Source organism: Fonsecaea monophora (genome assembly GCF_001642475.1).
Source record: "Fonsecaea monophora strain CBS 269.37 chromosome Unknown Scaff26, whole genome shotgun sequence".
In the NCBI taxonomy this organism is placed as follows: Eukaryota; Fungi; Ascomycota; class Eurotiomycetes; order Chaetothyriales; family Herpotrichiellaceae; genus Fonsecaea; species Fonsecaea monophora.
Window position 1 is genome coordinate 39428 of NW_019173957.1, and position 26317 is coordinate 65744.

At 52.7% G+C, this 26317-nt stretch overlaps 7 protein-coding genes across 7 annotated transcripts; 5 read left to right on the forward strand and 2 right to left on the reverse strand.

The window, feature by feature from the left end:
* Positions 1–202: 202 nt before the first annotated feature.
* Positions 203–2293, forward strand: AYO21_04527 (hypothetical protein; the record flags this gene model as incomplete). Its single annotated transcript, XM_022654499.1, has 1 exon — positions 203–2293. The coding sequence occupies one exon, from the start codon at positions 203–205 to the stop codon at positions 2291–2293; it is 2091 nt and encodes a 696-aa protein (XP_022513099.1).
* A 1942-nt stretch (positions 2294–4235) lies between these two features.
* AYO21_04528 (hypothetical protein) lies at positions 4236–6016 on the forward strand (the record flags this gene model as incomplete). Its single annotated transcript, XM_022654500.1, has 5 exons — positions 4236–4441; positions 4500–4573; positions 4629–4835; positions 4891–5047; positions 5113–6016. The coding sequence occupies 5 exons, from the start codon at positions 4236–4238 to the stop codon at positions 6014–6016; spliced, it is 1548 nt and encodes a 515-aa protein (XP_022513100.1).
* A 1738-nt stretch (positions 6017–7754) lies between these two features.
* Positions 7755–11873, reverse strand: AYO21_04529 (hypothetical protein; the record flags this gene model as incomplete). The annotated part of the gene is made up of 1 exon (XM_022654501.1): positions 7755–11873. One exon carries the CDS (start codon positions 11871–11873, stop codon positions 7755–7757), a length of 4119 nt encoding a protein of 1372 aa, XP_022513101.1.
* A 4649-nt stretch (positions 11874–16522) lies between these two features.
* Positions 16523–18500, forward strand: AYO21_04530 (hypothetical protein; the record flags this gene model as incomplete). Its single annotated transcript, XM_022654502.1, has 2 exons — positions 16523–16799; positions 16852–18500. 2 exons carry the CDS (start codon positions 16523–16525, stop codon positions 18498–18500), a joined length of 1926 nt encoding a protein of 641 aa, XP_022513102.1.
* An 824-nt stretch (positions 18501–19324) lies between these two features.
* Positions 19325–20279, reverse strand: AYO21_04531 (hypothetical protein; the record flags this gene model as incomplete). The annotated part of the gene is made up of 2 exons (XM_022654503.1): positions 19325–19770; positions 19898–20279. 2 exons carry the CDS (start codon positions 20277–20279, stop codon positions 19325–19327), a joined length of 828 nt encoding a protein of 275 aa, XP_022513103.1.
* Positions 20280–20792: 513 nt separating this feature from the next.
* AYO21_04532 (hypothetical protein) lies at positions 20793–22376 on the forward strand (the record flags this gene model as incomplete). The annotated part of the gene is made up of 1 exon (XM_022654504.1): positions 20793–22376. The coding sequence occupies one exon, from the start codon at positions 20793–20795 to the stop codon at positions 22374–22376; it is 1584 nt and encodes a 527-aa protein (XP_022513104.1).
* A 1446-nt stretch (positions 22377–23822) lies between these two features.
* AYO21_04533 (hypothetical protein) lies at positions 23823–25604 on the forward strand (the record flags this gene model as incomplete). The annotated part of the gene is made up of 3 exons (XM_022654505.1): positions 23823–23898; positions 23951–24256; positions 24310–25604. 3 exons carry the CDS (start codon positions 23823–23825, stop codon positions 25602–25604), a joined length of 1677 nt encoding a protein of 558 aa, XP_022513105.1.
* Positions 25605–26317: the final 713 nt, after the last annotated feature.

A 26317-nucleotide genomic window follows, 5' to 3' on the forward strand; every position in this document is an offset into this window, starting at 1 on the left:
AGGCAGTTGTGCTTCTTTTTTGGTTGGCGGGCGCAGCGGAAACGCGGGTAAAGAAAACGCGACGTCATTGTTGCGACTGGGCGAGAATTGTTCGAGGCAGCTTTCCACTGTACACCCAGATTGACATCTTTGTCTTCGTGTTCTCCTTTCGTCAAGTTCTGTATGGGTCAGTGATTGCGAGGCACTCTGCTTTCCGTCTTTGATGCGCTCCTTTTACCTCTTTGGCCGCTTTTGTGGCCAAAGGGATTTCCTGGTCTTTCGATTCACGAGCCGCGTCCGCATCTTGCACCGTCAACAGCCCTTCAGCAAATGGACCAGAAAATACAGCCTCAAGGACCCTCGACAGCGGCGCACTCCCTCCCTGCTGGCCGCGACAGTCGCTCTTTCTCCGGCAGCCTTTATCCAACTCGGGGAAGAAAATGAAGGTGGCAAGACGCGAGAGATCAAAATGCTGGAGGTGTCCAGGGAGGAGATCAGTAAAAAGGTTCCCGACGACGCCTACGGTCTCCGCCGACTCTACAAGACCGTCATCTATGTCCTCGACCAGTGGATATACGAGCCTCTTGCCACGAGCCTACGCTTCTTTCATCTGCTCGTCATCTTTGTCCCCGTCATTGTCGCCATCCCCGCTGCGTTCTTGGGTCCAAGGAGAAAAGATCACGATAACGAAAGAGTCGGGACAATATGGTGGTATGGGTTTCTGGTGAACGCCATGGAAAGAGCAGGCCCTGCTTTCATCAAACTTGGTCAATGGGCTGCGTCGAGGAGCGACATCTTCCCCGCCGAGATGTGCAGGCAGATGTCCGAGCTGCATTCCAATGCGCCCGCTCATTCTCTCCGTCATACCATCAAGACCATATCTGAGGCATTTGGTGGGAGGTCATTCAATGAAATCTTCGAGGAATTCGACGAGAAGCCTCTCGGTGTCGGCGCCATTGCCCAAGTCTACAAGGCCAGGCTCAAGCCAGACCTCGCAAAGCCAGACGATAGCGACCTCGAGGCCATAGACAAACACAGATTGAGGGATCGAATCAGGAGGAATGTAGACGCCCTTGTCAAGTCAAGCCCACAAAGGGTCCCTTCAGCTTATGTCGCTATCAAGGTCCTGCATCCAAAAGTTGAACGCAATGTTCGGCGAGATCTCAAGATCATGGGTGTCTTTGCCGCAATCATCAATGCTATCCCAACTCTCGAGTGGCTTGATCTTCCGAACGAAGTCCACAACTTCGGCGAGATGATGAGGCTGCAGTTGGATCTCCGGATAGAGGCCGCCAACCTGACCATCCTTCGGAAACACTTCCAGCATCGAACTACGGCATGGTTCCCCTTTCCATATACTGATTTTACCACTCGGACTGTCCTCGTCGAGGAGTTTGCCCAGGGCCTTCCACTTGCGGCTTTTCTAGAATCCGGAGGTGGCGCGTTCCAGAAGGATATTGCAAATGAAGGACTCGATGCTTTCTTACACATGCTTCTGATAGACAATTTTGTTCACGCCGATCTTCATCCCGGCAACATCATGGTCAATTTCTACAAGCCAGTCCATCCTGACATGGGACTGGATGTCAAGTTACCCACCTATATGTCTCGACAAGACGCATCACAGCCCGCGACAGCTTCCGAGATCGACGAGTCCGAGGCAGTTCTGTCGCGGCTACGGCCGTATATCGGCAAAAAGAGGGAATGGCTGGCTGCTCTGGACCAGCTTGACAAGGAGGGGTACATACCACAACTGATCTTCATCGACACAGGCCTCGTGACGGAACTCAACGCGAAGAACAGAGCCAATTTCTTGGATCTTTTCCGTGCCGTGGCTGAATTCGACGGTTACAAGGCTGGGCATCTGATGATTGAGCGTTGCCGCCAGCCTGATGCCGTTATTGACGGTGAAGTGTTTGCCCTCAAGATGCAGCATCTCGTCCTGGCCGTCAAGGGCCAAACTTTTGCCCTGGGCAATATTAAAATTGGTGACGTTCTTTCTTCAGTCCTCGGAATGGTGCGGGCCCATCACGTCAGGATGGAAGGCGATTTTGTGAATGTGGTCATCTCAATTCTGCTTTTGGAGGGTATTGGAAGGGCGCTGGATCCCGACCTCGATCTTTTCCAGAGCGCCCTGCCCATCCTGCGACAACTCGGATCTTCCGACCCTGGAGCCGTGCTCAAGAGCTTCAAGGAGGGCGACTTCTCCTTACTGAAGATCTGGGTGGGCCTCGAAGCACGAAGATTTTTCCAGGCCAGCGCGGAAAGTGTCGAGATGTGTGTCAAGTACGACTTACTCAGCCCCAACGTGTGAGCAGAAAGCCGCAAAGCAAGCTTCGAGCGGCAACGTCTACCTTCGATCCAACATTTTGCCCAGTTCAAAACACCAAAACTCTACTCAAACCACGCTGTATAGCTCCTCTTACCCCCAAATCTCGGCGATACCAACTGGCATCTGGTGCCGACTGGGCACACGGATGCTCTCCTTTCAGGCATTCTAGGCGCAATAAAGACGACTCAGTGCCGGGAGGCGGCAAATCTCGCTCGGCAATTGTGTATCCGAGCTGCAACTCACGAGACGAAGATGACTCTCGCTGTAATCATCATAGTGGACTGATTGCGCCCTTTTCTCTGGCTCGGTCGTTGACTGAACATCCAGAGTCAAGTCAAGAGATTGCTCAGGTAAATGAGCAGTGGAAAGGCGACAAGGCGAGCCAAAGCAACGGCGTCTGCTTGTCCAAAGTCAACCCCCTCGTTGAGCTGAAGGATGTTCTATACATAACCACGAGCCCCCTGGTATATACTGACTCGCAGACCACGCCCCCACGGCTCCCGTCGCTCTGGCATGCACCGAGGTGGGCTGATATCCGGTCTAGACACTGCCGACCGAGGCTCGCCCAGCCATCCATATTTCGAGGCGCTGGATGGGAATTACCTCGTACGGAGCACAGGACGACAAGGGTACTGGCTGTCTAGGATTCGCACTAACAATTAGCCTAATGTATTCTCTGCGCAGGATCCGAATGAAGCAGGGCTGCTCAACAGCATCTATAGGCTTTGGCATGCAGCAAAGGAGAACTCTCGGTCCACGGGATCAGGGTGTTTGTCGACTGGGAATTGTCTCTTTCCATCAGCTGCAGGATTCTTCATTCAGGCATAACCATGGTCTTCACATGCCATGGCTATGCCAAAAGGTCGTTCGAACCGCTGTATCGAGGAGATTACTCACCTCAGCCCAACATTAGCCACCCAGGTGCAATGCGACGCGTCTCGGCATGAGGGTGACGAGTCTCCGGGACTTCATATCGGTAATTGTCCTTGTGGATTCTGTATCTGTATCTATATCTACAATCACGTTTAGGGGAGTCGCTCCAACAAGGTTTGACGCCGTCGCAAGACGCTCCGCCACGGGAATTACAATATGGCCGTTCTAAACGTCTCCCGCGATATTATAGTTTTGGGGGGGGAAATCTCTCCCCCATGGAGTCTTCTCAGCTTTGTGGGGGGGGGAAGAGAGTCAAGGCCACCAGGGCCACAGTCTACCCGGGGACGGACACGGATCGGTTACGGTGCTCAGACCGCGTTACCCAAGCTCAGCAATTACCAGAAAGGACGCTTGGTCCGGGGGATTTTCCTGCCATGTACGAAATGGAATGGCCCCACGGCTATTTCCCCCTCTTTGCTTCCTGGGGCTTTGGAGCTTTGGGGGAGGCGGGTGGCTTTTTTCCTTAGGCGGAGATCAAGCCCATGGCCACCCAACCATACCACAACAGTGACCTTCCAAGAAGATCGTTCCATGCAGAGACCCTGCTTCTGTTGCATCAGATGAATACGAGCCCATCAGAGACCGCTTGGCTCCCATCGGCATGCCACCGGTCCTTCTCCTGTCAAGCTCTGTTGCCCAGCAGTGGTCATATCTTGACAAAAGTCCACAACGTCAGCCCAGGCCTGGGCTACACCCGCCCTGACTTCAAACACCGAGAGCCACCAGTCCTAACAGGTATGTACAAGGATCACCAGTGGTCAAGACGCAGGCCCCTCATGGCATGATCATCCCCACGATTGCCCATCTCTGCGTGGCAACACGACGGGACTTCGCTTCCACGAGCCTGGGGAGGTTGACCGCGTGCCATGATGAAGTCAGTGCCGGTCCCTTAAAGGCATGACGATCCTGCACCCTCGCACCTCTGTTCTCCTCCTTCTTCTTCCAGCACCCCGGTGTATTCTAACTCGTCGCATTGATACCGTCGTCCAACATGGGTGATATCAAGTCAGGAGGTGCTGGTGTGATCCTTGACCACGATGTCCTTGGGGAGAAGGCAGGCCTTGCTCATGAGGAGGCTATGCATTTCGGTGCCCTCACCGACGAGGAGCGTGCCATTGAGAAGAAACTTGTTCGCAAGATTGATCTCCTGATCATGCCCTTGATTGTGCTGGTCTACTTGATGAACTACATTGATCGGTACGTCCACCACACGAACATCGATGTCGAACCAAGGTGGAGCTGACCGGAAGTTCAGGAACAACTATGCCGCCGCTCGGTTGCAAGGTCTGGAGGAGGACTTGGGATTGCACGGCGATCAGTATCAAACTGGTAAAGTGAACTCTTTGTCGACACTATGGAGACTCCCCTAACATTCTTGTGCCAGGTCTTTCCATTCTCTTCGTCAGCTACATCCTGGCTCAAGTGCCTTCCAACCTCCTGCTCAACCACTTTGGTCGTCCTTCTCTATACCTGGGCTTCTTTACAGTTGCCTGGGGTCTCGTGTCTGCATTGACCTGCCTCGTCAAGAGCTATGGCGGAATTATCGCCTGTCGATTCATGCTTGGCCTGGTCGAGGCCCCTTTCTTCCCTGGTACAAGGCCTTCCTCTCACAATGCTCGAGTAGAACGAATGCTAATCTGCTGCAGGTGTGCTCTTCTACCTCTCCAAGTGGTATACCAAGAAGGAGTTGAACCTACGAATGTCAATCTTCTATTCCGGATCCCTCATCAGCGGTGCATTCGGTAACCTTATCGCTGCTGGCATTCTCAGCGGGCTGGCGGGTGAAATGGGCTTGTCGGCATGGTGAGTTCAGCTTTGCGCGCCGTTCTCTCGTGGCTGTCTATTCGTTGTACTGACCACCCTCTTAGGCAATGGCTTTATATCATCGAAGGGTCCATCACATGTTTCATCGGCTTGGTCATTATGCTCGTCCTCCCCGACTTTCCGAGTACCTGGAAACGCCTTGCCCCGGAGATGAAAAATGTGGCCAACCGCCGCCTCGCCATTGAAGCCGCCGAGGCCGACGTTGACGACGAAGGCGGAATGTCGCAGTGGAAAGGCTTCAAACTCGCCATGACAGACTCCAAGACCTACATGCTCGCCATTGCCTACATGTCCATTACTGGAGCTGCTGGGTTCCAGAACTTCTTTCCCACGCTCACCGCCACTCTCGGCTATAATCATATCATCTCGCTGCTTCTCTGCGCGCCGCCCTATGTCTTCATGGTCTTCTACTCCTTCGCGCATTCGGTTGTGTCGGACCGCATGGGCAACCGCTTCTGGTTCTTCATGTATCCGATTCCCATCACCATCGTTGGCTGGATCATCTTCATGACCACCGACTCGTTTGGACCACGCTACTTCAGCTTGTTCCTGATGATCTTCATCTTTGCCATGAACGGCACCTGTTACGCATGGATTGCCTCGGCCATCCCTCGCCCGCCAGCTAAGCGTGCCGCAGCGTACGCCTTCATCAACTCGATCGGCAACTCGGCCTCGATCTGGACACCCTTCACGTACCGTGACCAGGACAAGCCGTACTACCGTCTCGCGCTCGGCATCAACATTGGCCTGCAAGCCGTGGCTGCAATCATGGGTATCAGCATGCGCATCAAGCTGACCCGACAGAACAAGCGTCTGGAGAGAATGGAGAACGAGGACACCCCCTTGACGGAGCGTGATCTGCAGAAACTGAGAAGAACGGCCGAGATCGAGGGCATCGATCTGGCTGCCGCGAGACGGCTGCAGAAGGGCTACCGATACATGATCTGAGAAGATTCCGAAGGACTTTTTGGGGCGGGCGGGTTGGGAATCTCTCTCTTCGTCTTTCCCCTTTCGCCCTCCCTTTTCTTTTCTTTTCCCTCTCCTCCTCAGACTTTCTATACTCGTGTCTCCCCCCACCCTTTTCTAGCCGGGCAAAATCTAGGACTGCATCTGCGTGTTATGGGTGACTAGATTGGGTCGATTGACACAGCCCAGCACAGCACAGCCGAGCCGGAAGGGATGAGCGGTGTGGATGTGAACGACGGAGGAGGAGGGAGGAGGAGGAGGAGAAGCAGAAAGGAAGGATGACAAATGACACCACGGACCCACGCACGTATCGTCGTGTGCATGTATGTATGTACAAGTAAAGCGTAATGGGGAACAAGATTGACATGTCCTACGAAATTCAATCCAAGTCGATCCAAACCAAACCGATCCAAACCAAACCGATCCAAACCAAACCGATCCAAACCAAACCGATCCAAACCAAACCGATCCAAACCAAACCGATCCAAACCAAACCGATCCAAACCAAACCGATCCAAGCCAAGCCAATGAACATATGTGATGGAAATGGGGATAAATGGATAGATAGAAAATGTGATGTCTCTCTACGCGCGTGTATGTATATGTCTCTCTTCTCCCTCTCCGTTCCCTTTTGCATCTCCCTACCTTGTATTCTCCTACCTTGGACTCTCCTACCTTGGACTCTCCTACCTTGGACTCTCCTACCTTGGACTCTCCTACCTGTTTCTTGCCCGTACACACAAAGCCACACTGTGATCGACCAGTAAAAACCCTCCGTTTTGCATTCTTCCATCTTCCATCTTATCATCTCATCATCTCATCATCTCATGTGCCATCACCCGCCTCCTTCCCCTGGTCAAAAGTGGAAGAGGATAGAATGAATGGCCGAATTCGCAAGAAGACCGTGTGTGTTGTGGGCCGCCATCTTTCTCAAGACGCAGGGTGTCTGACCGAGATGTGCAGAAATGTAGCATACACACACATGCAGGCGTACAACAAGTGTCCAGTACACCGCTGCTGCGGCAAAAGTCAAGGCTGCCTCGAGAAGAACTTCTAGCAGAATGTCTTTCAACAAATGTCTCATTTCCTGTTTGAAAGCCCCCCGCCATATATACTTATTTACCTACTCCTCCGCCGCACACAGAGTCGCGAGACTCACCCCAACTATATATGTATATATATGTGTGTATGTGCGCGTGGCTTTTTAGATTCCTTGCCGCATTTCTGCAGACACAGAGAGAAAAATCCTAGGTATCCTGCTGGTGCTTGGAATACCACCCCGTACATCTGGAACCTCAGCGATGGCCGAGAGGATACCAACATGGTTCTAGCACACACGCTTCCCACAAATCGAAATATTCTTTTCCTTGCAGAACAAACCCCAAATCAAGAGGATAGCCGACCCATAGTCATATTCCGTGAAATTCGGAAGGTAGTTGAACAAAGAAAACGTTCCAAGTCGTCGGGTAACACAGAAGAGAGAAAGACAACTAAATCCCCGTTTCAGCCATCGCAAGTTACATTTCGAAATCCCATCAAATAGTTCAATCGTGAAGAATACAGGTGGGTTGTGGCTTTTCGAGTACTGGAATTGCGCGTATGAAGAGCAGGTTCGCACACACATGTTGGTGTTCGACGGTAAAAGAGATGTATGACTGGAAGAAACACAAAGATTGGTGCAGAGTAAGTTATCACGAGGACCTGCGACTCATGTTCGACATCAGAACATGCCGCCATCTTGATGAATGCTTAGAGACGTAGCACTGCGGTTAGGAAACACTGGCATCGCGGGACTCCGAAGCCTCTCGTGGCCGAATTCAGACATCATGGCCTGGTTTCTGGCCCGAGCTGCCATGCTTCCGCCTTCGCTGCTGATCTTGCGAAGGCGATTCCGTGCGCGTGGAGGGGGCTTTTGGTGCACCTGCTGCTGTTGATCGAGATAAGCACGCTGCGCGGCAGACATTGGCGAAGCCCCGCCACGACCTGGAGAATCTGGCATTGGTGGCATCTGGGATGCAGGCATCCGCGGACTGGGGTATCCGTCAGGTCGCTCAGTCATGGTATTACCACGGCGCCGTGGGTTCATAGATGGAATGGGTGGGCTTGCAATTTGACTTGGCCTTGGTCCATTGGGCAAACCAACCAAGGGCACCGAAGACGTGCTGGAAATGAATGTTGGTTCCGAGATCATTCCCTTGGTTACGGATTTCTTGCGGCTTCCTACTGGGGTGGATCGCCCTTCAACCGGGGTGAAGCGTCCTGAAGTGGGTGGTTGCGGTAAAGGCCCTGCCGGAGATGGCAGAGCAGAGGCCACCCCAGAGGCTGGACCATTCGGGAGGCCGGGCGAAATTCCGGGAGGAGATGTAAAAGGACTCATGGGCGAGTGCGGGAAGGGGGGTCGAGGAGATGGTCTTGGGGCTCCCACTGGCATCGGTCCTGGCCCAAGTTGGGGAGTTCCACCCATTGTCGGCGTAGCTGAACGCCCTTCCAAAAAGCCAGCTGGCACGGGGCGAGGGGCGCTTGGTCGTCGATTTGACATGGCTGATGCAGATCTCTCATAGTTCCGTGGATCAACCGGAGGAGGACCTCGCAGCGGCATGCGGGGAGCATGGGGCCCAGGATATCCGTGTGGCCCATCAAATGGACCATGAGGACGTTGTTGCTGCTCTCGGTTGAATGGTAGGTGAGGCGGACCTGTTCTGCCATATTCCCCTGGCGGATAGGGCTGATCGTCTCGATACCGACCAGTCCGACTTCTCGACCTCTCGGCAGCCTCGGACTCGGCTCGGTCACGTCTCACTCTCCCGGTGGGTGTCGCAGAGCGTTGGTATCGTCGCTCGGGATCTTCCATCAAGTTCGGAGGGTAGGGCCCTTGCCCTGGCCCAGGTCCAGGCCGCGAGAATCCAGGAGTCCGTCTGCCACTCGGGGGCTCAAACTCGGCTGGTCTCTGTCTCGGGGTGGGTCGCTGCTCAGTCTCATCATATCCTTGTTCGAAATCAAAGTCACCTCTTGCTCCCATGTTTGGTGATCGTCCCATGGGCTCTGGTTTTTGGCCAACTCCAATCCCGAGCATCTTCATAGCTTTTGGTTGAGGTTCATTGACTCTGGGTCCAAGGGACGTTTTGCTGGTCTTATGTCGAAGAGCATGCAAGGCCTGCGCGGCGGGATTGTGGCGATCCTGACTTCGGGACCGTTTCTCGGCTTCTGCGACGCCTTTCAGACCTTCTTGAATTCTCCTTGCGCGTTCAGCTAGCTCATTCCCAAATTCTTTCTGCGTCTCCGTGCTTTCTCCCCGCTGATGAGAGGCCGCATCGTATGGTCGCCACGGTCTGTTTGCAGGGTGTTGATGTTCCTCCGACCCGGGGGCATCGTCACCTAGGATCTGTTGTGTTTTGCTCGAAGCTTGGTTCCTATGAGATATTGCCTGCCCCAGTATCTGTTGTGCTTTCTGAGACATGGCGGGAATAACATCATTCTGCACCGGCTCGAGTGGACTCCGTACAGTACGATGAGCATTATCAAATTCCCATGGATCACTGTGAGTACTCTCCGGAGGGTTGGTTGTACGAGCGGTGGAGGCAATTGATGGCTCTCTGTCGCGGAGAGACGAGGCATAATTGCCCGGTTGAGTAGACGCTGCAGATGGCCGCCTGAGACGTTCAGGGCTTCGATAATTGCCCGCTGGAACCGAGACAATTGAGGGCTCGCGATCACGAAGGGTGTTGAGTGAAAAGTTGGATCCATACGGATGCTGTCCTGGCGATGGTGGTAATATGGATGATCTGTCACTGTCTTGCCTTAAGTGAGTCCTGATCAAACCACTCAGGCCCAATCCCGTAGTTGGGCCAAAAGTTGGGGAATCCCTGCCCTTCGTGTGGGAGGAACGGTGAAGTGAATCCGATGTATCCGGAGTATCGTGCGTCATGGAGGGTGAAGAAGTATCCGCCGATATGTTCGAATCCGGCCGACCAGGCTGGATAATGGCCGAGATATGTTCGCCAAAGTCAAAAGCTTGTGACTCGTCCCTTAGGGCAGGGTGGACATCCATCGGAGCAAGCCTCGGTGCTGGCTCGTACCGGCCCAGCATAGGGCTGTCAGCATCATCGTCATCACTGCCGTCGAAAGTGTCGAAAAAGGTTCCCCTCGATGCCGCAGGCTGCTCTCTGAGCGACCTAGGAGGTTGTGACAATCCCTGGGGAATGCTTGGCTCAGCCGCTGTAGATTTCTGTGGTTTGAGTGTCGAGTATTCCTCATTCTGGCGCCTGATCAGTGCTTCCACTTGGGCCTGGATCTGTGCTGGATTGATAGAGGAAGCGGTTGATTGTGCTCTTGATCGACTAGTGACCGAAGTGCTGCCGGATTCTCGACCGCGGAAACTTTTCATTGGAGAAGTTGGAATGGTGGGGAGAACGACTCGTCCAGGCACGTTCTGCCGCTCTGTAATCCCGCCATATTCGGGAGCGTCAGAGTTGGGTGGTGATATTCTGCCTCCGTGCATTTGCAACTGTCGCTCTTGGAATTTGGCCTCGTCAAATTGTTGCTGCGGACGGTTGAACAATCCCATGGCAGTGGCCTTGCCACGATCGTTCGGCTGAAGACTTTGTTTGTAGATTGACCCATCATCTTCGTCGTTCGTTGGAGACGCAGTCTGATACCTACGTGGATGGTTAGGGGGGCTTTTGAGGCCAAAGTCGAGCGAAGCCAGTGCCTGTGACTGGACGGCTGGTGGTGGACTCGCATCGCGGAAGGCGCTTGTCGAGAATGGAGAAGCGCTCTGAGCATACTTGTCCGCAAGGTTGCTGACACTGCTTGATTGAAATAGTTGACGACTATTCGACGGGGACGTGGGTAATGGAGGCTGAGCCTGGTTGTCCAATCCTGAAAATCCTTTCCGAGAATCGGCAGAAAAGTTGCGCTTCAGCAGGTTCTCTTCGCTGTCATATTCAGAACCGTGCATGCGGTTGGAGCCAGCGCTCGTGTTGCTTTGCCTAGGATGTGGTGTGTCCGACACGACCGAGGTAGCGGCGGTAGAGGTGCGCCGGTTTGAAGGGCCTGAAGCGGTGGATGATGTTGTGCCCCTACTCTTGCTAAAACCTGTCGAAGGAGTGTTGATGACACTGGTCCGGTCAGACTCTTCAGCTCCTGCACTAGCGGATCTCTCGCGGGATTCCTCGCGCTCCTGCTCCTCCCGAGCCTTGAGGCGCATCTGTTGATATGGGGACAGAATAACATCATTCTGATAAACATGTCTTCCAGCTGTCAATGGTAGATGGGCTTCTGTCAAATCTTTGGACGAGCCTGATCCATTGGCCGTCGGGATCCGGTACATCTTCTGCCGACCGCCAAAAAGATTATTGCCGTCTGCCGGCCTCGACCTCGCGAGCACGGACCCAGCATCGTCACTCGCATATCCAGCTCCTTCAGAGGGTGAGTAGGAACGTTCCTCATCTGCAAATGGTGCCCTGAACGCAGTCTGTATTGATTCGGTCTCGGCAATATCCGTAAGAGGATTGTGAGAGAACAGATTCAGCCGAGATGCTCTCTTGGGGAACAAAACACTGTCGTCGCTCGCCTTGCCAACTTTGGTATTTGGGTCGTCCTGCTCCCGGAGCATACTGAAGCGAGCCGACAACCCAGGCATGAGTAGACTGGTCCGGAAGTCATTTTTATCTGGAAGCACAGTCGTAAGGTCAATCTCGGGCTTCGGCTCCACCACATTCTTTGGTTTGCGCTTCAAACTGCGGGACAATTTTGTCGGCAGCGCTGGGTCCGACGATGCAGCTGGAGGAATGATGTAGGTATCATCCTTGGCTTTTGGCTTCTTCTTGAAGACCGCCATGGCGAATGGCAAGGAAATGGTCAGATGTAAAGAGTGTACCGGGTGAGTTGACTAGTCAATCGATTAGTCAAGGACAACCTGGGCGAGGAGTACCGCTCAGTTCATACAGAATATAAAGGAATGATTTTCCAAAATGGCGGACTATGATCGTTCCATGTAGAAAGATGCTAGGTAAGGACACCAGGTGAGATGAAGGAATATCGAGGGAACACGTGGGAGTATCCCGGTGCTGGCGATTGAGCCCGTCAAGCGCCAGTCAGTAAGACCCGTCGAGGGCGTGGGAGTTTGATCTCAGGAAGAGTGGCCTGCGAAGACGACAGGAAAACGAACGACTCTGAGGGTATCTTGGGTGTCTTTTGGTAACCTCCTCTTGGAGCAATGTCCTCTCCAGGTGTCGCAGGAAGGAGTTGTCGGCCAGGGTAGGTGTATCTGAGACGGTTATGGCACAGGAGCTGTCCAAGACAATGTGCAGTACTGATGCTGGAAACGAGTGTGGTGTCTGATCTTCTTGGATCTGAAAAGAGCGGCAGAGATACGTCGAAGGCAAATGAACGTGTTCAACAGTCCATCAGTGCAGGAAGAAGTCAAGGCGAAGAGCGCGTCGCAATTCAAAAGTCGGAGTCAGCATGGACAAGACTTTTTGACGTCTAGGTCGACCGGGTTAAGGAACCAGGGTAGAGGGGGGAACGAAAGGCGCAGGCTGGGCTGCAGTCAGATAGAGGAGAAGCTTTTTCCCGCAACGAGGCCTGCAGGACAGCGATATCGAACCAGGAGGCTGATACGGGTAGCACTGTGCGTCGTGATCCGATGATTGATACTCCGGACAAGGAAGGGATTGCTGGACCAGCCGAGAAGAATAGCAAGCGTAGCTTCTGAAAAAGAGCGAAAACCCCCCTTGCCAGCAGTCGCAGTAGTTTGAACGCTCAGAAGGCTGAAAGAAGGCCAATCGTGGGAAAAGGATGGTTCCAAGTGTGCGTGCGTGCGTGTGTGATGCGCCTTTCGGTGGTGGAGCACGTCTAGGTCCAGGGTCGAAGCAGGGTCAACGCGTGCAACAGACAAGAAGCAGGGTTGACACGGTGAACAAGATTTGACGGAGATTTCAGAGGGCTGAACAAGACGTCCAAAGTCGAGTACAACGAAAGAGCAAACCCCCCTCAGGGATCTGCATACGAATATGAGACCAGGCTATGGGGTATGCTCGTTGAACCTAATAGTAGGTTCCCAGTCCTGCGGCGTTGGGTCCCACTGCATCGGCCGTTTTAAAGCAAACGGAAGATGGAAAAAAAGTGGGCAACCTGAAGCAGACTAACCAGGCGAGGCGGACAAGGCTAGAGCTAATCAAACAATGCGTGTCGAAACAGAGTTTTGGGGGAAGATACCTAGATCTCGACAGATGCCAAACTCAGACAGGAAAGCAGAGAAAGAGAAAAAATGTCGACATTAATATCAAGCCTCCAGAAGTGAATATCAAGGGAGGCGGGTAGTACGAGGGTAGCAGCGCTCGAGTCACGGAATACAGGAGAAGAACCAGTGATGATCACCCGGACAGGTTACACGGTTGGCAGAGCAATCAAGGACGAGAAGCGACGATCTCACGATTGCCTGGTGAGCATGGGATAGAAGGATGTCGCAGGTGAAATTGTGGCTGGACACCAAACCAGCGGATGCGGAAGCGGCAGAGGAAAAAGAACAGCGGTGGCCCCGGACCAAAAAGAGGCCATGACGAAGATGGGCAGATTCGAAAGGGGAAACGGAGAGAGAGCGTAAGAGCTGGTTTACGGAGTACTTGGCTTGGAGAGCAGCAAGACTTGTCTAGCGTGTCGCAGATTGATGTGATGGTTGCTTGATTGGGGAGACAAGGGGAGACTAAGGTTCCAAGTAGACGCAGTGCCATCACCCGTTGTCCCTCGTGCCATAACGAGTACTTTGTACCTGACCAGAGAGACTTTTGGGCGGTCCATTTCGGGAACATGCACCGCCAAACGGGAGTCTGGGAAGCTCCGGGCGGTTAGCCACATGGGACAAGAGAACAGCAAGCAAGACATCTACCCAATAGGTATGCAATGAGGGGAAGGGAAAGGGGGGCAAGGGGACTTGGGGGGAAGGAGCAGGTAGCAAACACTCTGTAGTTGTAGTCGTAGGTACCGGGTAAGCCCCCTCGAATCCTTCGGTTGCGTCCCGTCTCCTGAAATCCAGCTTGACCTGGTACCTGCGAGTATGAGCATGTACCCTCGTCTCTACAAGTACGAGTTATCTACTCGAATGAGTACATACTTACTCAGTATGTTTGCAAGGCTTCGGGTTCTTTCTTCGGATCACACTCAATCTCAAGGTTTGACTGGCTCATCAAGTTTTTGCTAGGCACCTTGTCTTCACGGCGGCTTTGGTGCCGGTGTAAGAATATCGCAATGGCTATTGGGCCAAACAACCCCGGAGCACCCAGAGGGACCCTTGGTCCCTGGCTAAAAGCCCCCTACTTGCCCTACTAGTGGGCGCCGTTGTTGCCCCCAACTGTAAGCCACATGGGGGGAACGCTCGGGAACAACCTTATGGCTGGCCTCCAGGCCTTGACGAGGCTTGCCCGGCTTGTTCTGAGGCCCAATGAAAACCAGATCCATGGGCCTTGCCCCTGAGTGCGAGATTGTCTATCCCCGCCTGGCTCACCCGCCCTTATGCCGTGCTTTTCCCCGATTCGGACCAATGATGCTGTGGTTCTTGTGATGCGAATTGACTTTGGATAAAACCAGTGGCCCGTTGTCTTCTATTTGTGTGGCATTTTCTGCTCCTCTCAACGCCTCAGCACCACCAATGGAATCGCTTGAAACGGGCAAAAATCCTCCCTTCTGCATCCTGGCAGTTGAAGGGGGGTTTCTCGGTTTTTGTGCTCTTGTATAGCAAACAATAGACCTTGCATTCATGCCCTCTTGCTCCTAAACCACTAGAGGAGCTCCATTCGTTATCAAATCTCGACTTTGACTTTGAAGCCGAGCTCGTCATGAACACGATGAGATGTAAACAATCATTTCCCATGGACGCGTTCTCGCGTCTCTAGCACAGGCCCGTCTCTCCACCGCCATGCTTGGTTGGGGTGTAGTTAGTGCGACTTGGGATTTTTTCGAGAGTCCCGCCTACAGCTTCTGGCCTGACGCCGCCAATCTGCCAGCAAATTACTGCACGACGTCATAAACCACGACGATTTCACGTTCAACGATTATTGACTTGCCGCTTCATCCTGACAAGCCCGAGTACGAGTACCAAGTATTCGCAATGCACCGCGCACGAATTATGGGCCTCAACTTCGGACCCGTACGCCCACTGTAGACCTGGATATCGATATCTCAATCATTCATTAAATCTCAAGGGGCCACTTGACAGCGATGACAGGCATCCCAGCAGCATCCACCACCGTCACATCCGGTTATTGTCCCACTTGTACACAGATCAATTTCGCTGCTTCTGCCACATGGTTCAAGCGATTCCACTCCCTCAGATAGCCGCTCGATTCCATTGACTCTCACCATGTACTCGGTACTTGTCCCAGGTATGTACCTTGTGCCTCATTCAAACCTATGTCTTCTTCTTCAGTCGGAACCGTCACCGTCCTGGTGGAGAAGGGTTGTCTCTGCACCTTGCGACATTGAACTTCGGCTGGTCACTCCGGACTCTTCAATCATTCCATATGAGTAAGCCTGCTCTTCATGAATCACAGCCGTATAAAGGTCCCATAAGCCCATGCAATTTCCCAACAGACGGTCTTCTCCACCTGCTGATGGTATCATCCTGTTGTGATGCCGCCTCTCAATGCAGCAATATCCCTAGATAGTCAACTGTCGATACTTGCTTTGTACATGGGTACCTGGTGCGCACACGAGGGGCTTTGCACCTTCTGTTTTTGTACTGTGTCGCGTGCTCATGATTCCTCAAGATCTTGGATCCTCTGGAACAAAGTGGCTTAGTCAGATATCAGAAGCCAAGTAGCAGTGTGGTGTTCTTGCTCAATGTCGAGGCTGTGGTTATCGATACTTCGTATCCTAATTCCCACCGAGAAAGGTAGTTGTGAGGACTGTGGCAGCCATATGGGATTGATCTCTTGAGAGGACTTCGGAAGAACAATTCCGGTAGAACTGAGCAAACGTCTGAAGTCTTGACCGATCCTCATGCCTTTATAGGAGGAAGCACAAGATAATGAACTCATTGAGACCACTGATGATCGAAGAGACAGACTTTTCGTGCTCAAAGTGGTTAAGCGTGGCCTACTCACCCTCACCAGCTTGTGACGATTTGTATCGTTTGCTGTTTGTTGGTGTTGGTTGTATCGGACCTCCGGCGATATAGATAATCCGATCCGATCGCCTTGGCTAGAAAGTGCGGAGTTGATTGCCTGCACCCCAACAATGGAAAGCAGTCGCCGAAAATCCAAAGGTGACATTTATTGCCCCTCCGAGGCTTTCGTTTTGGAAAGACAGCCGACATCATCACTCTTGTTCACTGTCGCTTTTGCAGCCGTGCAAATTCCTCGTCTCCTCCAGCGTTGATCGCTCTGGCCGATCAATCGTTTCCCTGTGCTCCTACTTCTCCCTGTTCACTCCGTCATATCTCCATGGTCGCAGCTTTGGGATCGTCGAACGGACCGTTGTTTCTCAGTCACGATGGCCTCTAATTCCGCAATCAGCAAATCGGTCAGGAAATCACACCTTCGCATAGTGCAGCCAGCGCTGCCTTTGATTCCTGGATCTAAATCTCAGAAGTCAAAGGCCATCACAGTGGAGCGCGAACCGGAGAAGGGAGACGCGGAACCAGCAGCACTTCAGTCTCTGACCGACAATGAAAAGTTTCCGAGGGACACAGAGTCTGGGACCGACATGGCTTATGCCGATGTATCTCGGGATGGACTCTCTGGAGAGAAAATGATGTCCCCATCCATAGGTCAGTCAACTTACAGAGATTTTATGCTCTCTCCACTGACTTGTCATTGTAGGTTCAGAATCTGTTACCCCTCAGCCTTCTCACTCTGCCGCGACCGAGGAACTCACTCCAGAAGCACATCCTGACAATGAAGACAATCAAGATAACGACAAGAAAGATGTTGCAGCTGCAAATGTGGACGAACAAAATGGAGATGATGTCAGCGCAGTGTCTGTCTCAGTGAATGTTGCGGGTGCTGTACCTAATGAGGAACTCTCTGCAACTGACACTGAAGATGGACATGAAGTCATCGCCCTTGCAAATGGCAAACTGCCTGATTCTCTGGGGCGCCCAGCTGAAGAAAGTGACAATAGCCAATTGGAGCTCGATGGCCCAGGTCCAGTGTACAGTGAAGAAGCTGAGCCCACCGCCGCGTGCATTCATGTGAACGGCACCGGGTCATCAGGACCAGCGGTGGCCGAGAGTGGTGTATTTACGGCGCAGCCAGAAGAGACCAACTCTGGACATCAAAACGCGCCGCCACCTCTGGCATTCAGAGACGGAATCCGTGATCCAGCTGTCAATGGTTACCATGGATCATCCATCACCTCTTATGCCCCGCCTGCGAATGTGCCAAGAACATTCAACGCTCTACCTTCACTTCAGGAGCATCTGCTCCTCCTCAATGCAACAAAAGAAGGAGTCGATATTCTGCTTCAAGTGAACCCAGTCAACGCGCAGCCATTTGTCAGCTACTGTCATTCTGTCCTCCTGTTCCGCAGCTTGCGCTTGAGGAGGCTGGTGACTCGCCAACAGCAGGCCAACAACAATTACCCCAGCAATGTTATCAGCCTCTATCCTGCTCGACCGATTATGGCTCACGCTTTTGAAGCTGCCTTACGCTTCTTCTACTCGGATACAGTTTTGGGAAAGGACTTCTTCGTCCAACCACATCTCGGTGCTGACTTTCAGGCGGTGAGAGTGCACAACCTTGAGTATCTCCTGTCTTACTGGGTTTCTGGTATCGAACTCGGCCTTGAACCAGTCTCCGTATGTGCAGAGAGACTTCTAGCCAACTATCTCGATTGGGACATCTTGGAAATTACCTACCGAGCTGCCGTGGAGCTCGCCAACTCACCAATGCCCTCACATGGAAAGAACATGACTGGATCAGACTATCTCATCGCCAGCAGCGCCATCATCAAGCTCATCTTACAATTTTTGGCCACTCACATCGATATCAAGAACTTCAAACTCGACACTAATTCTACTGCTGGTACCATCATCCCATCTCGCCTGCCTCAGCTGGATGATGGCCGCCCGAAACACAATCCAGCACTTGCTTCCATGGTATTTGGCTCTATGCCTTCATCGGCGGATATGTCACCCTCGTCACCACAATCGGAGATCCTACCACCCGCAACCAACTTTAGAGACACGGTGGCCTCCAACATCCTCTTGAATGTGGACTTTGAGAATCTCAACATCTTCAACAACCTCATCCAAGCTCCGACAATCCGAGATGCTGCCACCACGAAACTCATGGCGGACATCGTCAGTGAACGTGAAGCCCGTCGTCAAAAGATGTACGTGTCCCGCATTTCTAACAGAGAACGCATGGCGAACTCTGCCGCTTGGGAATCCGTGGGATTGAAAGAATCGATCACCGAGGGGAATGTTCTCACCCGCGAACGCGTCGGGTTCTTGATTTCTTCAAAATGAAGACGAGAGACCTTAGGAGACGGGCGCAAAATAATGAAAACTGCATGGACATGGCTATGACAGCGTTACAGCAGGCGGGATTTGTTTCATGTGTGTGTATGTGCGGTGTTCTTTTTACAGCATAGCACGGGGATTTTCAAAAAATGGCGGGCCTTGGATGGGCATAATGGGCTGGTTAGAAAATTATGTCTCGAGATTGAGTTGGAGCTGGGCGTGCCTTGGATGACATGACGGGAAAAGAAAACATGGAAAACAAAGGTAAACTTGTTGGCAAGTGTTAATATGCTCCATATGAGCCATTCGTGCTCCTTGTCGGCCTGCGAGAGTGCTTGCAAAAAGTGCTAGTGAGGACCGTCCACTGTTTGGGATGGACCAGTGAATAGCCACAGGTAAGGGGGCACGTACCGGGCGCCACAGAGCAGACAGGTCCTCCTCGAATACATAATGATTTTTGTAACCTGCTTCGTGTATTGCTCATGATCACTAGGAGGGAGACGCGAGACACTAAATGGACTTGGCTATGATTTTGATTCCCCAGACCTCTCCAATTTTGAGGGAGCAACCATATTCATTGCCAGACCCAGGACTGGGGAGGTCGTCATGTACCTAGGTACAGTGGAGGGGAACGTCGTCTGTGGGGACAGAGACAGAGACGAGACGGAGACAGCGAAAGGCGAGCGATATTTCCTGCCAGAGCCAGAACGGATGGATTGGCGGACAGACCAAAAGGCAAAACAGGACTCGTGCACTTTCGCGTATGGAAGAGAACCAAATGAATGCCTTGTGTGTTTTGTGCCTTTTTTATAAACGTCAAATGTCAGATGTCAAGGGCGAGAGCCGGAGCCTGATCCTGATGGCATGCTGGAGACTATGTCCATTGCATCTTGGTCGGCGTGCATGTCCTCATCATCGTAAGGGGTGTGGGCGTGGGCAGTGGAAGATTGTCCAACATCTCGGCCACCACCTCGTTGTGGTCCCTTGCCATTACTGTTACCGTGTCCACTCCCGCCGACAAGATCGTCGTCCTCTTCACCCGGTTCCCCTCCTCTTGTGCCGACCCCGAGGCCACCGGCGCGAGGAGTCCCTCTGGAATCTCTTTGCCCTCGTGGGCTAGTAGAAGTATAGTGTCGCGAGCCGCCTGTTCCTCGGTCGTGCTGCAGCAGCGGCACAAATGTGTTTCTTTCCCTCACTCGATCGATCCAGGGCTTCACCACGGCCCAGGCCAACAGTCCGGCTGTGGCGAAGACAAATATAACGACGACGGTTTCGTCTTTGAGAGAGTCTCGTTCTTTTGGTAGCGATGCAAAATTAGTTAGTCAGGGCGAGACATGTGTTCCGGTTCAAGTTATGAAAATGAGAGAGGGAGAAGAGAAGGGGTGAAGGCGGGGAAAACACACGGAAACAGGTCGTAAAGACATCTTCTTCCCGCGCGTCCTTGCAGATCGGTAGGTTGTAATCGAGACAAAACGCCCGCGTGCAGTCGGCGCAGGTAAGTTTACGGTGTGGGCGCGAGGGAGCCGCGGGCCCGTCCCCTCCCTCGGAGTCGTCGCTGGAATCTGCAGAGTTTTCCGCTGCCAGTGCGTGGGGAGATCGGATGGCCAGGTTATGCGCGGCGGAAGCGCTCGTCGACGAAGGCGGTGGGTTCAGCGCAATGATCGTGCTGTTGTTGAAGCAGATGCATTTGCAAAACGACGTCGCAGTCGATTTCGCGCCGAGGACTGGCTGGCCTAAGATGAGGCAGAGGCTGATGAGGGAGAGGAGGCAAGTCAAGGGATTCATGATCTAGAAAGCCCAGGAGGACACAGGCATTGTTCGTCGCGGTCACACCTGCGGAAAGGGAACGTCGAGGACGATTGAGGTTGGCAGTTCGAAGCGTTGCATTTGAACTTCGATATGGTTGAGCGTAGGGCTAGTGCGGAGTAAGAGACCGTGGCTGCCGAGCCGCGTCTTTGTTCACGTGTCAGCTCGTACTTTGTCGCCAATATCAGACCGAGGCATCTCGACTGAAACCAACATCAATCGCGTCATTGGCATCAACCTCTCACTCATCATGCGCAGTCGTCGCCATTTGTACCCATCGACAGCCAACTCTGATAAACCCCCCCCCCCCCCCCCCCCCAGGCAGTCCGCTGCATCACGATCTCGGATCAACAACGCAGGGGTGGAACGGGGCTGAAAGGCCAACGTTGAGAACATCGCGAAGCTCTGTTCCCCAGGAGCGGGACGCCTTCTTCGCGTCAGCCTCGGCCAACTCACGGAGGGACCATTGGGGGACTGATAGGAGGGTGCGACATGGCGATCGACCAGCTTCCCATCCGACTGGTGGTGAATGAGCGAGAGTATGAATTGCTACGCAGACTGCTATCGAGAACGTCAGCAAGAACACAGCGTGACCCGAAAGGTTACAAGCACGAAGACGAGTCGAAAACAGTTGCTTTCCACGATGACCATCGAGCGGCAGCTTTCCGATCCGCGTCGCGAGTGTTCATGGTCACCTTTGGCTCTCTCAAACTTCTCAGCGCCATCCTAGGCCGACTTGCAGCTCGCAAGTCCCCGACAGCCACCGGTTCGAGAAAACCCCTCGTGGCATCACAATCGAGGATGGCACTTTCTCTATCATCACTCCTGTTTTTCCACGCCACGCTTTATCGCATCTTCGCCAGGCTCAGACTCCAACTGCTGCATGAAAAGGTGCGAGACATCCGTGAGCGGTATCCACGGATCTACGCAACACTTACGTCCCGCATTGCACCGGCGCTCGGGGCCAGTCTGTCGGGTTTTGCGCTGGGTATCTGTCCTGCGGACCAGCTCCGGATCACGCTTGCAATATATGTGGGCTGTCGAGCTCTCGAACTGGGATACGCCGCCATTGAGCACACGGCGCTGATCAAGAACAAGCCGTCCTGGCTGGGGAGTTGGGTATTATTTGCTCTAGCACAGGGGCAGTTATTTCACGCGTTTGTGTTCGACCGCGACTGCGTTCCCGAAGCATATGGGTCATTCGTCCTTGGATATACCCCCGAATATATTCAGCGTCGGCCGACGAGCATCTCACCAAAGGTTATGTGGCCGACATCCGGCAATATTCTGGATGCCCTGGCACAAATGGCACAATCAAGATGGCCGAATTTTGTGTCGCCAATCCTCCACCCCAATGAAGCGCAGACGCTGCCGGTAGGGATTGATACCGTCATCTCACCCATCACATCACGGGCACACCCAGGCATCCAGCATCTGTCGTGTGCGCTTCTCCACCCTTCGGACCCGTCATGCTTCATGGCCTACATACGGCACATGCTGATTTCGTTCCCACAGCTCGCGAAGTTCTTTACCAAGTACTACGGAGCGCTGGCGCTACTGCGTTTAAGACAGATCATCAAAGCACCACTAGCATCGCTCAACGGGCTGTCCGAAGCCGTGTTGAGGTCCTCAATAGCCGTGTCTGGCTGGATTGGTGCCGCTTGGGGAAGTATATGCCTGTTGCAAGCTATCTTGCCACGCTCATTGCTGCCTAAATTCCGGTTCTTCCTCGGCGGGTTTTTAGGCGGCATGTTCCAAATATTCGACCGAACCACAGCTGGTCATGCGAATTCCTTGTATGCAGCACGCACAAGTGTTGATTCTCTGTGGAAAGTTGGTGTCAAACGTCGATGGTGGAGAGGCATTCGCGGAGGCGACGTGTGTGTATTTGTGGCTGCATTGGCTCTTGTCAATGTCGTATATGATTTGGGGAAGGAGACAGCGGCGGGACAAGATCGGGCGATGATATTGATCAAGGTGTTGCGAGGAGAGGCTGAGCTGGGGCTACAAAGGAGAAAGGAGAAGGCCATCGAGACGGAGGAGCACCAGGAGGGAGGAAGGGGTGAAGTGATATAGAGCGATGACAAGGCTGACAAAGATTGACGAGGCTCTCAGGAACCAATCGTGCTATACTGTATTAGGCAAAGTCTATCCGCCATCACCATTGACCGGCTGTGCTTCGGTGTTTTTTACTGTCTTTAACCCGAAGTTAGTCTCGGCTGTCGGCGTGGGTCTTTGCGACAACCTCTCGTGCCCCTCCATCACAGTCCGGGATGCAGCAAAATACTGCCGGCAGACAAGTCATGGGGATCTCTGATCATCCCCGCTATCCAGTCGAGGGACACTTCCCTAGTTGTACAAGTACGAGTTCTGGGAGTGAGAGGTCTGGGACATTCCACGACGACCCTTCACTCAGATAAACAGTGATCCATCCCAAGTCTGGACTTCCATGTCGGTTTCTGTTAGTCATAAACACAGGCTTAGATGAAACGTGCGCATATCGATAAAACCAGTTCCATCCTGCTGATCTCGATGTAACATACTTTTGCTCACCTGATATACTGTTACTCGTATGTCCAACAATCCCGCCGACTCCGAGTGTTCCATGGTGGGGAACTCTCTTGGATTTTGTACCTGCTTTAGGACGCTGGCGGTGGTGGTGTGTGGTGAATGATGGTAGTTGGAAGGGCCCGACCAAGACTGTGAATGAAATTGAATTGGTTTCCCTACATTAGCATCCGCCTCGAGCCCTGCATTTTGTCTCCGGCTAGCGGCTCAGCAGGCGCACAAAATGATCGATCTCCGGGCAAATCACGATATAGCATTCAGCGCCAGGATGCCGCTATCTCGCCCGATTGTTTTCCGCTCCACCAATTAAATACCCCTAAAGTACTCACCGCCCGCTCTCTTCCGGGCGGTGAGCAAATGGTGGCAATTCATTCGCACAATGGCAGCCACCAAAAATCCACTTCTGACTCGCCGTGCATCACAGTTCAAGTATTCATTTCCCCATCGCATGGTTGCTTGCAGCAGAAAACGCCAGGTCTCGCCACTGCTTGAATGTTGACCACGGATTCGAGCTGCTCTGTTGTGTAAGAGGTGCTCCTCGGTTGTATGACAGTCAGAAACCCGTTGTTGAATCTCGATTGATGTTCCACATGCGTGTTGTGTCTCTTTTTCTCACGGTTTCTTCAACACTCGGAAGGCATCTCCGCCCACGGACTGCAAAGCCAAAATCTGGTGGCTGCCAGTCTGTCACGCCTCCACCTCACCGTCTTTATTGATCTCTTCTCTTCTCTTCAATTTCTTCTTGACTTTCCTGCCCACTCTTCCTGCTCTTCTCTCACTTCTTTGTAGCCCATCATTCTGCCGTTGAAACCATTGTGTCGACTCCTATCGTTCTGTTTCGACGGTAGCATCTGTGTTCACTCGCCATCACACATCCTCCATTGACTGCCTGGTGCTGTGACTCCAACGTTGCAGAGAGGAGGATAGGTCGTAAGACATTGGGCATATTCAAGGATGTTGGGACTTACACGATCAAAGAACCAATCTCCCGCGGAAGATACCTTCCCGACCGGTCAATTCCTCGTTCTAGGTGAGTTTGCAGCCTCATTTGTAGGAACCAACTGGCTGACCACCGTTGCCAGCAATATGTCGTCTCGCAGAGCCCGTCGCCGTTACATCCATCTTCCCATATGCCTGGCTGATGGTCAAGCAATTCGGTATGGCTGACGCATCCTTTTGGGCCGGTGTTCTCATCGCCTCCTTTTCCCTCACCGAAGCTCTCTGCTCGTTGCTATGGGGAGGACTATCGGATCGCATCGGAAGAAGGCCAGTTCTCCTCTTTGGCTGCTTTGGGACAATGATTTCACTTATGATTGTGGGCTTTTCCACCAGCTTCACCATGGCTCTTGCCGGGAGAATCCTCGGCGGTGCGCTCAATGGAAACATCGGTACGCACCTCGCCATCTTATGGATCAAAATCTGGAAGCTGACGGATGAATAGGAGTAATACAAACCATGGTCGGAGAGCTCACGACCAAACCAGAATGGGAGCCCAAGGCATATGCCATCATGCCATTCGTATGGGCCATTGGTACAATTATTGGACCTGCAATCGGCGGCATTTTTGCCAACCCTGCAGCGTCCTATCCAGATGCCTTTTCCAAACAAGGGCTTTTTGGTCAATTTCCTTGGCTTCTCCCGAACCTCATCTGCGCTTCGCTCATGCTTGTTAGCATTCTCAATGGCTACCTGTATTTGAGAGAAACTCATCCCGATCTTGCTGGTGCGCGCGACTCCAGCGTCTACCAGAATATCGCCGAACAAACCCGTATCATCACTGCGGCAGGTGCTACTGCTGATAATGCCGTTGATCTGAGACAAGAATCGTACGGGACTTTCAACGAGATCGACGTCCAGAAGAATGATCAATGGCAGGTCAACGCCGACGGGACCTCGCGCGAGCCCTCTATAAGCGAGAAGACATCCCCCAAATGGCTTACTAAAAAGGTCGTGATGCTGACGCTTGCTCTCTCGATCTACACGTACCATTCGATGTGCTATGATCATCTCCTCCCCATATTCTACCAGGACAAGGCTGTCAGCCAAATATCCATTGCAACTAGTGGTCTGGTGGATATCCCAGGCGGCCTTGGGCTGTCCACAAGAGACGTCGGAGTGATCATGTCTGTCAACGGCGTTATCGCTTTGTTCATTCAAGCGGTCATTTTCCCCTTTACCGCCGAGCGTCTTGGTATTTGGCGCGTGTTTGTTCTTGTCACGATCTTGCACCCCGTGGCGTTTTTCATTGTTCCATACCTAGCACTGCTTCCGTCACACCTGCTCTACCCGGGCATCTATACCTGCCTAACAATCCGCAACTTCCTCTCGATCCTGGATTATCCAGTAATTTTGATCTTACTGAAGCAGGCGAGTCCATCTCCTGCCTACCTGGGACGTATAAATGGTCTGGCCGCTTCGGCCGGGGCGGCCTGCAGGACTGTGGCGCCGCCGATTGCGGGTCTCTTGTATGAATGGGGCTCCAATATTGGGTTTACGGGGCTGGCGTGGTGGTTCGCTGGGTTTGTTGCCATCGTTGGCGTTTTTCAGTTATGGTTTGTTCCGAGAGAGAAGAACAACGGGGCGACGACAGTGGTCAAGTCGATCGTACCTTGTTTGGACAATTCTGCTGGGGAAAGGGTTTCGGATGTGGTTGATGTTACTGTATTGGATGACGAAAATGGCGACCACGACCACGACCACGACCACGACCACGACCACGAATATGCCTATGCCTGATCTTGGGTTCTTACTGTGAACAAGAAGAAAAGGATACCACTGGATTTGAGACAGTCGGCACATTGGCGTTTTGACGGGGGGCTGGCATCTTCTAGAATCGGGTCGGGCCCTGGAGCGGACGGTCACCTCTGGTCAAAATTGACAGGACCAGGGAGTTAATGTATTTACAAGGAAGGGATATGATTCTTTGGTTTTTGTCATGTCAATGGCGCGAAGCGGGAGTGATGGTATGGCGTTCGTTTTACGGGCACGGAATTCTAGCGGGATGGATTTCTACAACCATTCATCCATCTACCCGCCCACTCTTTTCTAGGCGTTATGTATTTGAGCGGGCGAGGTCTTGAGAAACACGACACGAAGGAGTTTCCGGCCCGGCGCTGGAGCAGGAGCAGGAGCAGGAGCAGGAGCACTCCACGTTGATTGACACGGACTTGTCTGCGAGTATTACTACCTCAAGTAGAGCAGTTGTTTGTTTGTTTTTCTAACGAAACGGTGAACGGCGTCGGATAGGGAGGAAGGCATGAAGGGAACGGGAATGGATAAAGAGAATTAGAAACCGACGGTATAAAAAAAACGAAAAGAAAAAAAGAGTTCTACATACAAACAGGAAAAGTCCATTGTGTAGGTAGGTACAAGGTGACTGACTGAGTGAGCGCCTATTACTTTTCACTGACTTAGCAGCTTACTATGGAAGCAGTTGAATATGAATTCGT